The sequence below is a fragment of the Rhinopithecus bieti genome, unplaced genomic scaffold (assembly GCF_001698545.2).
Source record: "Rhinopithecus bieti isolate Rb0 unplaced genomic scaffold, ASM169854v2 scaffold_8, whole genome shotgun sequence".
In the NCBI taxonomy this organism is placed as follows: Eukaryota; Metazoa; Chordata; class Mammalia; order Primates; family Cercopithecidae; genus Rhinopithecus; species Rhinopithecus bieti.
The window spans coordinates 1,494,685-1,508,929 of NW_016803211.1; the positions used below are offsets into that span (position 1 = coordinate 1,494,685).

General features: G+C 37.3%; 1 protein-coding gene across 5 annotated transcripts in view; it reads left to right on the top strand.

The window, feature by feature from the left end:
* Nucleotides 1–14,245, top strand: part of BTBD3 (BTB domain containing 3) — a 38,366-nt gene that overhangs the window by 16,734 nt on the left and 7,387 nt on the right. For 3 of the 5 annotated variants that reach the window (XM_017869188.1, XM_017869222.1, XM_017869212.1), the window contains exons 2-3: nucleotides 13,352–13,619; nucleotides 14,109–14,199. In XM_017869188.1, the coding sequence (XP_017724677.1) occupies nucleotides 13,352–13,619; nucleotides 14,109–14,199 (359 nt within the window). Of the gene's footprint in view, nucleotides 1–12,794; nucleotides 13,620–14,108; nucleotides 14,200–14,245 lie in introns of all 5 variants that reach the window. The other 2 variants (XM_017869204.1, XM_017869195.1) reach the window with 2 other exon arrangements.

The window sequence follows — 14,245 nt, forward strand, 5'->3', positions numbered from 1 at the left end:
CTTGTCTGTTACTGGTGTATAAGAATGCTTGTGATTTTTGCACATTAATTTTGTATCCTGAGACTTTGCTGAAGTTGCTTATCAGCTTAAGGAGATTTTGGGCTGAGACAATGGGGTTTTCTAAATATACAATCACGTCATCTGCAAACAGGGACATGTAATTGCATTCTTATTAGAAAAGGTTGGTTCACTGAGTTATGCAAATCTTTCAAGTGTTGACACATTTCATTATACAGTATCAAAAATCATGTTCATTTAATATCACTACTCTTATCAGAACAGTCTTTTGAGTATCGGGAAGCTGTCAGGCTCGAGGTGGTATAATCAAGGTTTCCAAATTCTAATTTTTGCTTGAAGCCTTGAATTTCATTATCAGCCATAAATACTGTCAGTTTTCCTTGCAGTGACAGGCTCACTTCATTCATTTTTGAGAAAATGTCTGCCAAATACCTTAGTCTGAATAAGCATACTTTGCTTCTTCTGTCAAATAACAATGGCATTTCAAGAAAAAAGCTGCTGGTTTGACTTGTAACACAAATAGTTGTACACATGTTTTTTCTCAAGGATACCATTCTATTTCAATTTCACCAGAAATGCTTTGTGCATACTTCCCAATTTCATGATGTAGAATATTTAAAAAGTGTGTACTCAACAGCTGAAGTTTAATAAAATCAATAGTGTTTACTGTTGCATCTCCCAGAGATTCCCCATGAAACAATACATTGATTATTGCAAAGGGGAATGCACAGTAGCTATTTTGCATTTACCCAGGCCATGTTACCACTATGCCTAAATCCCCCATCATTCAGGTGTGGGTGAGGAGGACTGGGGAAAAGTAAGGTGACTTTATTGCTCCTTTGGCACTGTTCATTTTTGCTCAAGAGTCACTGGGGTGACCTTCAGATGGCTTAGAAACCAACAGCATCAGTAGTAAGAAAAGTTACAGAGTCAGACTATAGGGCAATTTCTATGTTTTGTAGTTCCTGGAGAAACTCTTACCTTTTCTGTTAGGAGCAAATGATCCCTATGACAGTCTTTGTTCTGTATCACCACTGGCAGATGTTGCTGGGAGGTTGCAGAGGGATTTGGTCACTTGTTCTGCTTAAATATTTTCTTAATCAGTGCAAGTCAGAACTGCTTAAAAGGCTTCATACTTTTAAGTCATATACACATCAAACAACAGGCACACATGGAATGAATTTTCCTCACCCTGCCTTCTAAGAAATACACTTTTATAGCCAGTGAATTCGTTATTGAAAAATTCAAACAGATTTATTTATTTATTTATTTTGGCCAACATGAGTTTAAAACAGTTTGTTTACATTTTCAACACTCTTAATGGTTTTTAAAATCATTGGTGGTGGTAAAGGCTCCATAAACACACTGGCCCAGCAAGAGACTTTCCAGCTTTGGCCAAAAATAAGTTATTCCACTACTGATACCATAATTTCCATTTATTATTACTCCTTTTTTTTTTTTTTTTTTTTGAGACGGAGTCACTTTCTGTAGCACAGGTTAGAGTGCAATGGCATAGTCTGTGCTCACTGCAACCTCTGCCTCCCAGGCTCAAGCTATTCTCCTGTCTCAGCCTCCCAAGTAACTGGGATTACAGGCACGTGCCGCCATGCCTGGCTAATTTTTGTATTTGTAGTAGAGACGGGGTTTCACCACGTTGTCCAGGCTGGTCTTGAATGCCTGACCTCAGGTAATCCACCCAGCTTGGCCTCCCAAAGTGCAAGGATTACAGGCGTGAGCCACCACACCTGGCCTGTTACTTCAATGTTGTAAGGGAATATATAGATGGAAGTTGAGAATTCTTTATTTTTTTGTAAAAAAGTCAAACACCTGATTACTTGTCTGATTCTTCTTGGTAAAGTGAGACACAGAGACTTACACATGTAAGCAGTATACTTTTCTACTTGTGCTTTTGCTCTGCAGTAATCTGAAATGAGACATCACCCATCTTAGAATTGTGGTTTATTTGCAGGGGAGGCATGCATTTTCCTACTGCCTTGTACACACAAGCCCATTTTATTACTTTGAAGATTGGGTATGTCTAATGTAGTGGAAATGCATCGATTCAATGTTAAGTACAGATGAAACACATTTCAGGACCACATTAGAAAGTCTTTTTAATTATCCTTTTTTTTTGATTATTCATATGACTGCTTTCCTCTTTTCACGTGAATTGCTGAGAATTTATCATCCTTTCCAGTTCATTAAATCATTAAAATGCTTTACTAGCACTATAAATAAATAAGCCAGGCCATGAATTGAGGCTGGTTGATAAAGGCAGCTTTGTCCTGGTAATAGTTCTTGTTCCTGGTTAACCCACACTTCCCTGTGAATATCTATATTACATTAAATTTTAGACTTTTAATGTTGCAAAGCCTTACTCTAAGCATGTAGGGACTTGCTTTAAGTTGAGCTTTGGTGTTTACTGTTGGATTAGCTGTGAGATTAATGTAGTATTATAATACTGCATTTGTGCTTAGACATGTTCAGGAGAGCCCCAGGACACATTTAATAGGTATTCAGGTTCTTTGCCACTCTACCTAGTCTAAGCTTGCATTTCAGTCAACTAGAATAACACCGTACACCTTAGTTTCAGACCATTTTGATCTAGGACCAGTTGCACTCCACAAGTGCAATCTAGAGTTCTCATTGGACTTGGAAGGATTGGGCTTTAACCTCCTTTTGTATAAACATTGAAAGCCAGGTGTGTGAGCATGGCACTGTTGCAAATATGGAGATGCAGTCCTCAGAGAAAGCACACTTTAATCAGGCAACATAAGGCAAGATAGAATGTGAGAAAGTACTGCAGCTGGGCATGATGAGTCTGGAAGCATCAGGAAACCTTCCTTGCTGAGAGGTATCCTTTGGACTGCATCTTGAAGAATGGGTGGGTAGACTTTTGATAAGTAGGGTTGTACAGAAGAAAGCGCAGTGAGGATGGTAGGAAGCAGTGGACCCATATGTAGCGTGGGAATAGTCTGGTTTGCAGGGTGGGTGAATGAAGAGGATGAGTCAAAAGATCTAATTGTGAATTGAGCCAGGTCATGGAGCTCTAAAATGCATTGCAAACCATGCTTCCTCTCACTGGGAAAGGTGAGGTGGAATTTCTTCCCTTCCTCTGGGCCAGATGCTTGTTTACACTCCTGTGGCATGTGAGAAGAAACCTTCCTCAATTTATATGCTAGCCCCTTAGTGAAGAGCATTACAGAGTACAGTTAAGATTTGACCACATGCCTCTTTTTGTCTCATTTATGATGCTATATTTTAAATTTTACAAGAGAGTGTTACTTCAAATACTGACATCACCCAGGTCTCTCAGTAGACCTGGAACTACGTAGACCTCTACTACGGAACTCTTAGTAGAAATCATGGCATTTCCGCAGATGACAAGTAAAATCCTTCTGCAGAGAGACCTGACTCAGATGTAAATTGTGATCACCATTTTCAGAGAGTGTCTTTCCTTGGTCTGGTTCCAGTCATCATCACCATGAATCTAGTATGAGTTCATATCTCTGTTAACTATGGTGGAGTGGTTGCTTCTCTATGTATTATTTGTTTAAAAAATTAAGGTACTGACAGTTGAGTTGCCACTCTTTGAAGATGTATTTTGACTTTAATGGTTTTAATCTGTTTATTATGGTTAAAGTTCATATGTATTATAAATGCTGTCCTCCCTACTGTTAATGTGGTGCAGAGATTGAAGAAACTCAAATTTAAGAACACGTTTTCATGAATAGTCCCCACTTTAAGTTAGACTTATTTTGGCATTATTTCATGAGCAATTAGTTTATTTTACTCTAAATCTCTGGGCAGTTCAAGTACTGACCTACTTATATAGTAGCTCTTAATTAAAAAAATAATTATTTGTATTTTAGAGAATATTATTAGAGAATTGAATTATTTTGACATACTCTGTTTTCTTAGTTCTAATACATGTGATCAAGCTAGGTGTAGAACCACAATTTTTATTCTGATTATAATAGCATGAGAGGTTGAAGCAACAAAGAAGTGCTTTATCAGTGTCAGATTATTATTTCCTGCAGCAAATGGTGGTAGTCTGTGAATGTGACTTGGTGTTGTTATATTTAAAATTATACTAACATTTAAAGTACACTGTGCCTTTCTATTGTGTACTTCACAACAGTTGATGGGGATTGTATACTTTTAAGCTAATTAAAAGTAGCATAAAACGGCCAGTCGTGGTGGCTCATGCCTGTAATTCCAGCACTTTGGGAGGCCTAGGCAGGTAGATCACACGAGGTCAGTAGTTTCGAAACCAGCCAGACCAACATGGTGAAACCCCATCTCTACTAAAAATAGAAACTTAGCCAGGCATGGTGGCACATGCCTGTAATCTCAGCTATTTGGGAAGTTGAGACAGGATAATTGCTTGAACCCGGGCGGCGGAGGTTCCAGTGAGCCGAGATTGTGCCATTGTACTCCAGTCTGGGCAACAAGAGTGAAACCCCCTCTCAAAAAAAAAAAAAAAAAAAAAAAGTAGCATAAAACGTATCTTTTAATTTGGTTCTAGAAGAACTTTTACTTTGAGTTTTTGCCGGAAACTGGTTTCTATAATAACTCTCTGTAACGACCTTCTAATTCTACTTGAATTTTTTTGTTAGGGAATATTATTGTTACTTATTTTAGAAATGTGTGTGCCTTTTTTTCATTTTTATTTGGTGGTATCTACTCGAGAAAATGTATGTTAGAAATTGAGTGTGAAGCTGCGTTGTAACTTCATGGATGTTTATGTTTTCCCACAGCAAGATTTCTCAGATTTCACTCAGCATAGCAGACCTCTTAGTGTTAGATCTTGTATTGTTTGCCCAAAATAACTATATTTCATTCTGGTCATATATATTGTAAAACAAAGGAAGGCATTTCATTAAATAGAATTAATTGAGACCTTGTGGATATGTGTATAGTGATTGTCAAAATGTGAAATTGTAACTAGTCTTTTCTATGTGCCAAAAAAAAAAAAAAGTTTTTTCTGGCCTTGCCTTTCCCAACCTGTCCTGTTCATTTTACAGTAAGCACAACTTAAAAGCTAAGATAATTGATATCATTCAGATGTTTTGGTGTTGATGGTTAGGAGGCAGTAAATTGTAAGGACAGGAGAGCATAAGCACTGAGTGACTAAAGGTATAGAACTTACACTTAGAACCTCACTAATAATCAGGACTGACGTAGAGTACCTGGTTGTCTGGATTCTTTCTTCCCATCCCATGTGTTCCTTGGAAAAGGTGTTTTTCCCAAATAGAACAAGATACTCTGGTAACCAAGTGAGAGAAGCTTTGGACGTTGATGATCTGATTGAGGAGATGTTCTTGGTGACTATCTTTCGAATATCAGAAAAAAAAATAAAAAAAGCTATTACTAGCCAAAGTATAACATATCTTTGGAAACACTTTTCTTTTTCTTTGACCAAAACATATTATTTTCTTCTTCTGTTTTTTAAAGCCAACAAATGACCTGGAGAAAAGCCACAGCAATGCTTGGGTGAAGTTGTTCCATTCCAGCATTCCCAGTAGTTTGAAGTCTTCTATTGGAACAGCCCCATTCAAGCCTTTTTGAAAGGGACCTGCTGAGCCTTGATTTTACTTTTTGTTTGGATAGACTATTTTCAAGTACCTAGTAGAGAGTCATATATATATATAGGGATCATTTTATTATGATAATGTTTCTCTCTCTTAAGCTAACATGTTAATATGGATTCTATTTGTTTGAAAGTAAGCAATATCTTCTAAGGAGTCATTTAGCTCCAGATTTAACCTATGTATAAAGTAGTTTTAAGTTAATAAATGTTGAATTGATTGATAGAATATCTTTAGCAAGTATTACCCAGAGAGTTACGGGCTTATACTGATCAGTTTTATGTACATTTTATGTACAGTTTTATGTACAATTGCGTGGCATGAGAAAATATTAGAAATGCATTATATTAATGCTGGAACTCTTACCCGTCCTGGCAATGCAAATTCTCATTTTGAGATTTCCATCTAGATATTCTACCATATCAATGGTTGTCATAGTAGCAGTCTCAATTGAGAATTGTGATTATATACTTTATCAAATAACTACTTGATGAAAGCTCAATTATTCTAATGTAGTTCAGCCAGAATTCTGAGCCATCATCTTGCCTGGTTAAGGAAATAATTAAGCAACCTAAAAAAAAGATTTCTTTCTTTCTGTTGAATTGTACAGATTTTACCGTATTTCACTGACTGGAGGGTGCCATCAGGTGTAAGACATGCCATTACTTTATGTACCACTAAGAAAGGAAAAAAAAGCCTAATAGTTATACTCATGAGATGGCATCAATTAAAAAACACAAGCCAGTTTTAGAGATGTTAAAGTGGCAGGGGTGGGGGAGGCACAAGGAATGTACAATCCATAAAATACGGCACATATATACATATAGAGTTTTAGTTGGCTATTGGTCATAATCATATTAAAATATAAAGAAAATTAAGCAAATCACTATTTCTGCCAGATATTGTACAGATTTTTTAAATCCTAGAAACCTATAATTGGAAAAGATAGGCGATCATGTAGTCAATGCTTACACCTGAGGAAAGGCACCATGAGATCATCTAGAGCAGAGCTGTCTAACCTTTTGGCTTCCCTGGGTCACGTTGCAAGAATTGTCTTGAGCCACACATAAAATATACTAACACTGATGATAGCCCATGAACTAAAAAAATCGCAGAAAAAAAAATTCTCATAATGTTTTAAGAAAGGTTATGAGTTTGTTTGGGGCACATTCAAAGCCATTCTAGGCCTCTTGCGGGGCTGCGGGTTGGACAAGCTTGATCCAGAGTATGTAAAATTTAGCAATTGATTGCCTTTTTTATTGAAGTACCTTCAACTTTACAAAAGAAATTATAATATTCCTTTAAATAGCCATCTTCAGAGTATCTCCTGGTAAACTTTATATACCCCTTTTCAAGATCACTTAATGTATGGAAGAGAATAATTTGGGATTTAGATGAGTTGTTTAGTATTCCAAACAAGATGCACACTGAGACACAGTGTGTATGTAAGAGCTATAATCGTCAAATGTCATGGTAAGTGCCATATGGAATTTAAAAAAAAAATCATCGTTCCCTGCCTTCTAAGAATTACCACATTCTACCTTTCGGCATTCCCCCCCACCCCCCGCCCACCCCAGATCTAAAGTACAATTCAAGGTTAACTGGAGCTCTATGTGGTGAAAAGGTGACTTAATGAAACTGACCATGAACCTTATCCTTGTGGACAGCACTGAGGTATGCCTTGACCAAATACTTGGCCTTAGTTATCACCCTTAGTGCTGGAATTCAAACTGGGACATTGTCGAGAGAGGCCAAATTGAGTTGCTAGTGAGATATGGCTGGGTGGCTAGATGGACTACTTGCAGGAGGCTGTCTCAGGAGGTGGGTACAGCAGTGCATCAGCCAACAGGTGGCCTCATGGAGGTTTGAAGTCCACAGTGGGCACCCAGCCTGAAGTGTGGGTTCAAGTGCAGGTTTGGAAATAATACTGTGGGATTTGGACATTGGGTGTGAACCCGATCACAGTGCACAGCACAGATCTTGATTATTATTGAACCTTCCCTGCAAAATCAGATTCACAGCAAAATGGGACCTGGTTGGCCCACAGGTGGGGCTAGAGGAAGCCTGCAGATAGGATGAAATGTCAGTAGCTGAATGAGTACAAGGATGAGGAGCTAGATTAATCTTTGAGTTTTTGTGTTTTAGATGATTGCATCACAAACGTTTCCTCCTTTGGGGACAATTGCTGCTAAGGGTGAGAGCTTACCTTTGTAAAGTGTTTTTGACTAAAGTGGTTTCACAAAACATAATCTTGCCTTCACAATAAACCTGAGGGAGAAGCTGGGTCTTATTACCCCATTTGGCAGTTGAGGAAAATGAGGCTCATAGATACTAACCTTAAGGTCACTTGTTATTGGCTCTTGCTTTTTTCACTATGCTATGCTGCCAGCACTTGACTCCATATTTGTTTCCAAATTTAGAAAGCATATATAGTCTGTTTTCCAGCAGCTGCTGCTGACTTTGGGGACTGCCAACATTTTGTTGCTTATCTTTTTACCTCCCAAATCAAAAGCATAATTTTTGCTCAGTACTGAAGGGACAAACAAGCAAAAACAAAACACTATTCCCTCATAACTTACCAGGTTGAACTACTCTCCTCTGTGAGGTTATGTTACTCACTTTTGGAAGTGGTAGGTATTTCTTCAGTCTACCTTACCTTGTTTAAATCTCTGTTAACCTCACTGCTATTACTTTTTAGGTGCCTTGTAGTAAACCATGTACAAGTCCAGACAAGGAGTCCAGAGTTAGAGCAAGTTAAACAAGAGTTGCCAGCATTATTAGTTGTTGACATAGAAGTTGGTGTCAACCGTGAATAGCTGGTTTCTAACTTTATTTTACCTGGAGAGCCTCTTCTGTTTTTGAGCAGTGTCCTCACTGCGGTTCCTTCCTTCCATCTCATTCCACAAGTATCCTTTCCTTTCCGCATTCTTACCTGTAGTGTGCCCCTACAGGGGTGCAGACTACATATGTTCATGGTGTTCATCTTTGTAAACTTTAAAAGAAAGCTTTTTATTTTAAAGTAGTTTCGAAATATAACAATCGAGCATTCTGTAAGTATGTGAGGTAATTACTATGGGTGAATATTAGAGTGAACGAAGCCAACAACATGACAAGCCAGAAGATCCGCCTTGTAGTCCAGGTGTTGCCCCACTTCTTTACTGTGGAATTTTCACAAACCCCTTAAACTTCTGACACCCAGTTGCCATACCTGTGAGAAAAGAGTTGCATTAAATGATTTCTGGAATACCTTTCAGTTTCAAACCTCATTCAAGTCTGCAAACTGAATATGTAAGATTGTATTAAATAAAGGTAGGATTGCTGACAAACCTTCCAGTGGTGAAAAGGATGATCTAAGTGAGCTTAAATTCTGTTGATAATTTTGTTGTGATTGAGAATTGAATGGAAATAAGTTAATAGTGATTCAGCTTTCTGGCAATTATAAAGTCAACTGAAACCCACTATTATTAGCTAACCTTTTAAGTTTGGTTTCTAATGTTGCTCACCACTATATGCCCAACACCTAGTACATGGCTTGGTCAGTATGTTTTATTTTGGGAATACTTTCATACAAATTTGATGGGCTTTTTGACCTATATTTACCTCATTAGGGCAGACAGCTCTAAAATTCAGGAGGTCTAGAAACAAGTGATAAAATGCCAACTGGAAAGAAATTTTAGGAGTAAAATGTGGCAGTAGGCATCAGGCTGCTATCCTTTTTTACCCATCAAACCAGTGGGTGATGTTTCTGGGTTACAGACTCAACCGATGGAGTTTTAACTATATTTAATCAAGGAGGAAAAGAAGCCATAATTTGTATTTAGTGTAGTAGACAATAGAAATGAAAGAGGAAAGTGATACCAAAATTTTGTGTATTCAAATAAGTCTTAAAGTTTTATAACATTTTAACCCTAACATTTTATTGTATTCTGGGTTGCAATTACTCAGGGCAGATGAAAGCCATCACTTCTCTTTCTAGAAAAATAAATGCACACGTACTGCCAATTTCACATGAAGTTTGAAGAGTTTCATGAACTTGTCATCATCTGGTGGTCCCTAGTCCAAATTCTTGATAGAAAAGAACCTAGTGTGTTAAACCTTAAATACCCTTACAAATAACCTAGACCAGTGTTTATTAAACTGTGGTCATGAGATCAGTTGAATGGATTATGACCAACATTAAAAAGAAGAAAGAAGAAAATAGGAAATACCAGATTGTATATCATAACACGCTAAGAGTAGGTTTTGTTTTTTGAACCATCTCTTTCCATTTGTATGCCTGTATGTGTGTTTATGTTTAGTACTAAGTCAGAATATAATATGCATTTCTGACTGTGGATTGAGTGTAAAGTTTGAAAAACATTCATTCTGGGTGAATCTCTTCCATCTTATAGCTGAGGAAAACTGAGGCCCTTAAAGGCTAAATGATTTGTGCAAATACTCCCCTTTCTGTATTTTAAGTGACCCAGCCAGGACTGAACTAGATTGATTGCTGATTTTTACCATGCTACATTGCTAATTTGTTGAAATAGAATTGTGAAGTAGACCATTTAAAAATACTAAGTGATTTGTCTGCTTCATAGTTGACATTTTTTAATTCCTTATTTTTCCGGCTGAAATCATCACTGTCATTATCTTTTAAAATAATTGGGGCCTGTGCTTCCTTTCCGGAAAATATCTTGGTCCCTCTCAGTTGGCTGTCTGCACACCTCACTCCTGGAATTTGACATTTGGGGCCTAATCAGAAGAATTTCAGAACAAGATATGAGGGGTTGTTAAGTTTTTAATGTCCAAACCAAATTAAATTATTTTGAATTATTTTCAATTCACTTAATAGTTAAATGCAACATATGGCACTAGATGTTGGTACTGGATCATTGGGAAGACATCTAGTAGTCGGCAGTTATCTGTGTGAGGTTTTTTTCAACCTTGAATACCATATGAAATGCAGATTCTGATCCAGAGTCTGACTGAGATTCTAGGTTACTAACAGGCTCCATGTAGAGGCTGCTGATCCTTCAACTGCATTTTCAGTAGCAAGAACCTGTATTACCTGCCTTATTACCGTGGTAAGAAAAAGTAGCTTTCAGATAATTTTTCTCTCTTGATTTTAAACAGCCATGCTCATCAGTCCTTACACACATTGGAGTAATAATGTCCCTCTTTGTAGCACTGTTTTAGATGATTCACATTTAGCACTGCTTCATGTAACTAGTATTGTCAGAATTTTCTACAAAACTTACTTTTCTAAATAACTGAAAATTTTAATTTTAGAAAACTTATTCTATAATATTATATAATTCTCTTTCTCATAAAGTTACATGCACTTTACTTTTTTTTCTTTAACTTAGTGGTGTAAGAGCCATGTTTTTTGGAGACTTCTTGGTGATGGATATTGAGCTATATGCAAAATGAGTAAAGATCACAAACCCTTCTAAGTTCTTGTATCTGTGTTTTGTGTTTTTTCTCTTTTGTCTGCATCCAGCTACCAATTAGTAGTATGTCTGCCTCAAAGCAGCTGGTTTCCCTTTCCATTCTAATTGATTACTTCTGACCTGAAAAGCCAGATACTAGATTTGTTAGAAATATTTATGAGATTAATCCCAGTCAGAAAGGCCTACCTGGCATGGGGGCTTTCCTGTGAGGAAGCGGTCAGGAAGTTCAGTAGCACTTGAGCAGGAGAGAAATCCTTTAGTATTAACCCTATTCTGAATAATTAGGTCAATAGGAGCTTACTTGTTCGTGACTTTCTCTATGTGCTTTTTAAGCTGGTTTCTAGATCCCTCTCTAACATTGTGTGTTAAAGTGCGTATGAAGATGATTTGGAGGTGTCTGTATGTATGTGTGTGTTCTGGTATTGAGAATATGATAAACATAATAAATAAGCAGTGCTTCAGGATCCATCTAAAATGGAGACAGGTACCTGCTAAAGGCCGTGGTTCTCTTACAGAGGCTTTGCAAATGGTGTTAAGAATAATAACAATAATAAAGAGGATATTTCTTGGTTCAATTTAGTGTTCTAGGGATTTAAAGACTGATTTCTGGTAACTGACTTTAGCAGATTATTAATTATAACAATAACAATCATAACTCTTGTTTGCTGAGCCCTCACTGTGTCAGGCAGTCATTATTCAGACAAATGTTACAACAAGGAGGGCTGTGGTCATGAAGGGTGCATTTGCCTGGGGGGTAGCAAATGGCTGCTTTGAACAAATGAGAGTGATCCAAATAGATAGGAGTGAGATTAAATATTTCCATTAGTCCCTCTTTACAATAAATAAGCATGTGTAGAACCTATAGCAGGTTTTTTTTGGTTTTCTTACTCACCAATGGTAGAAATTGTTGGAGGGTTCACACCCATAAAAATCAAATAGTAGCTTAATTCAAAGCAGAGAGAACCTGTTTGCATTTTAATTAGGTGGAATCCGAACACTTATCATTTTGAATAGCCTTGTTACTGGTTCTGTGTTAGAAGTTGTGGATTATATTCTTTAAAATTAAGACAAAACTAAATGTAGCCTTAACAGTTAAGTTGAATTTTGAGATCCTGAACAGGGCCCCATCTGAAATATTTTTAGTGAGTTACAACCTTTAAACATTGATCATCAGATTTGTTTTTATTTGAATCTTATTTTTACTTCCAGAATATATCTTATGCTTCAGTGTACTTAGGTGTACTGGTGTAATCTTAATCTAATTAACAGTATTTTGTGACCTGAGACTACTGTCAAAGTCCATTATAGAAGCTAGAAAACATTGGGAGGTAAACTGAACCCATGGCCTCAGTTCTCTTATTTAGCACTAGATTATGACTTACACTCAAAAGAGGCTAAGAAAAAGAAGAATAACATCCTTAGCCTTTAAAGTGTAATAAATGTGTTTTGCTATTAATAACGCTTTTCAGTTTATAGACTGGAAGATTTTGTTTTAAGTATTTGAAACTAAATGCTGCTGGGAAAAAGATTTTAGTAGAAATATAGAGTAGATGTCTGTCCCTACCCTTTGTTAATTGATCCTGCTTAACTGGGAACATAATGTATGTCTACTGAAGAGAAATCTGTGGGCATAAACTCCTCCCTTCCTGTTGTCAAATATATTTCATATGTTATTTATCTTATTTAAAAATACAGTAGAGGAGAAAATGCAACTGCTGTTCCTTTAATATCAGAACTATGCATGTTACAATAGGTGTCACTGTTTTGCTTGGTCCAATCATGATTGGTGACTTCAGCTATTGGCTCCGAGCACTGGCTGTCTGACTCCATCTGCAGGGCTGTAATACCTACTCTCCTCCGATCCATTCACCACACAACTTCAGCCGGCTGAACAGACTCAACGCAGCTCCAGCCCATCTTGCTAACCTAATTCAGAAAACAAGTGCTACAGCTCTGTGCCTGTCATCTTTGCAGTGTAGCATTTTCAGGTGATCTAGGAAACAGTTATTTTTATGAGCAAATAAGAGAAACAGGAATCATGATGGGGATATATTTAACAGACCCAGTACTGGATAAAACTTAAAGCCAGTTTCTATTCAACATAGTGAAAAGGTCACCTTGCCTGGCTGAGAAAAGCAGCAAAATATCAGCTTTGTTGGTTTCAGTTAACCTCTTAGCTCGGGCTAATCTCTTTTCCTTGATGTTCAAACCAATTTGGGATATCTGACTCTAAAGAGAGACACACTGTACTCATGGTAGATGACAAGGAAAAGAACATGAAATGTCTCACCTTCTTCTTGATGCTTCCAGAGACGGTAAAGAACAGGTCCAAGAAAAGCTCGAAGAAAGCAAATACCAGCAGCAGCAGTAGCAACAGCAGCAAGTTGCCGCCAGTTTGTTATGAAATAATTACCTTGAAGACTAAAAAGAAGAAGATGGCTGCTGATATATTCCCCCGTAAGAAGCCAGCCAACTCCAGCAGCACCAGCGTCCAGCAGTACCACCAGCAGAATCTCAGTAACAACAACCTTATCCCGGCCCCAAACTGGCAGGGTCTTTATCCCACCATTAGAGAGAGGTAAGTGTCGGGCTAGTCTATTTACTTTAAAAGTTTTCCTGTGTTGAAGTTTCTGCTTTTGCAAAACCTGTAATGTATTTTAACACAAATCTGTGTTTCCTCTTTTCCCAGAAGCTTTTTATTGGTAATGGAAAATTGCCTTGTATCTTTTCCAAAACAGTACAGCTGTTTTCCTCTTAGATAAAAATGTTTTTGCAAGCTGCAACATTTAAGTGACAGGGTTGTCTGTGGGCCATAGAAAATAAGAACCTTTTATTTGTCCTTAGCTTTATTAAAAGTTTGTATAACTTTTATTTTAAACTTTAGTTACTTCTCGTGTGTTTGCAATGATTATGAACACTTGTTTAGTTAGAATCTTTATTTGTTGTTTTGCCTTGAAGTTACTGAACTGTTGCTTAGCTTGCAAGTCTTTTGTGGGTTTTGTATATTGGGGAAGGGGGTATTAAAAATGCAGGCTGCTGTGAATTAATGAGTTGCCTCTGTTTATAGAAATGCGGTGATGTTCAATAATGATTTGATGGCAGATGTACATTTTGTGGTTGGGCCACCAGGTGGGACTCAACGGTTGCCAGGACACAAAGTAAGCAACAGCTGCATGACCGGTTTAGTCCTGACGTTTACAAAGA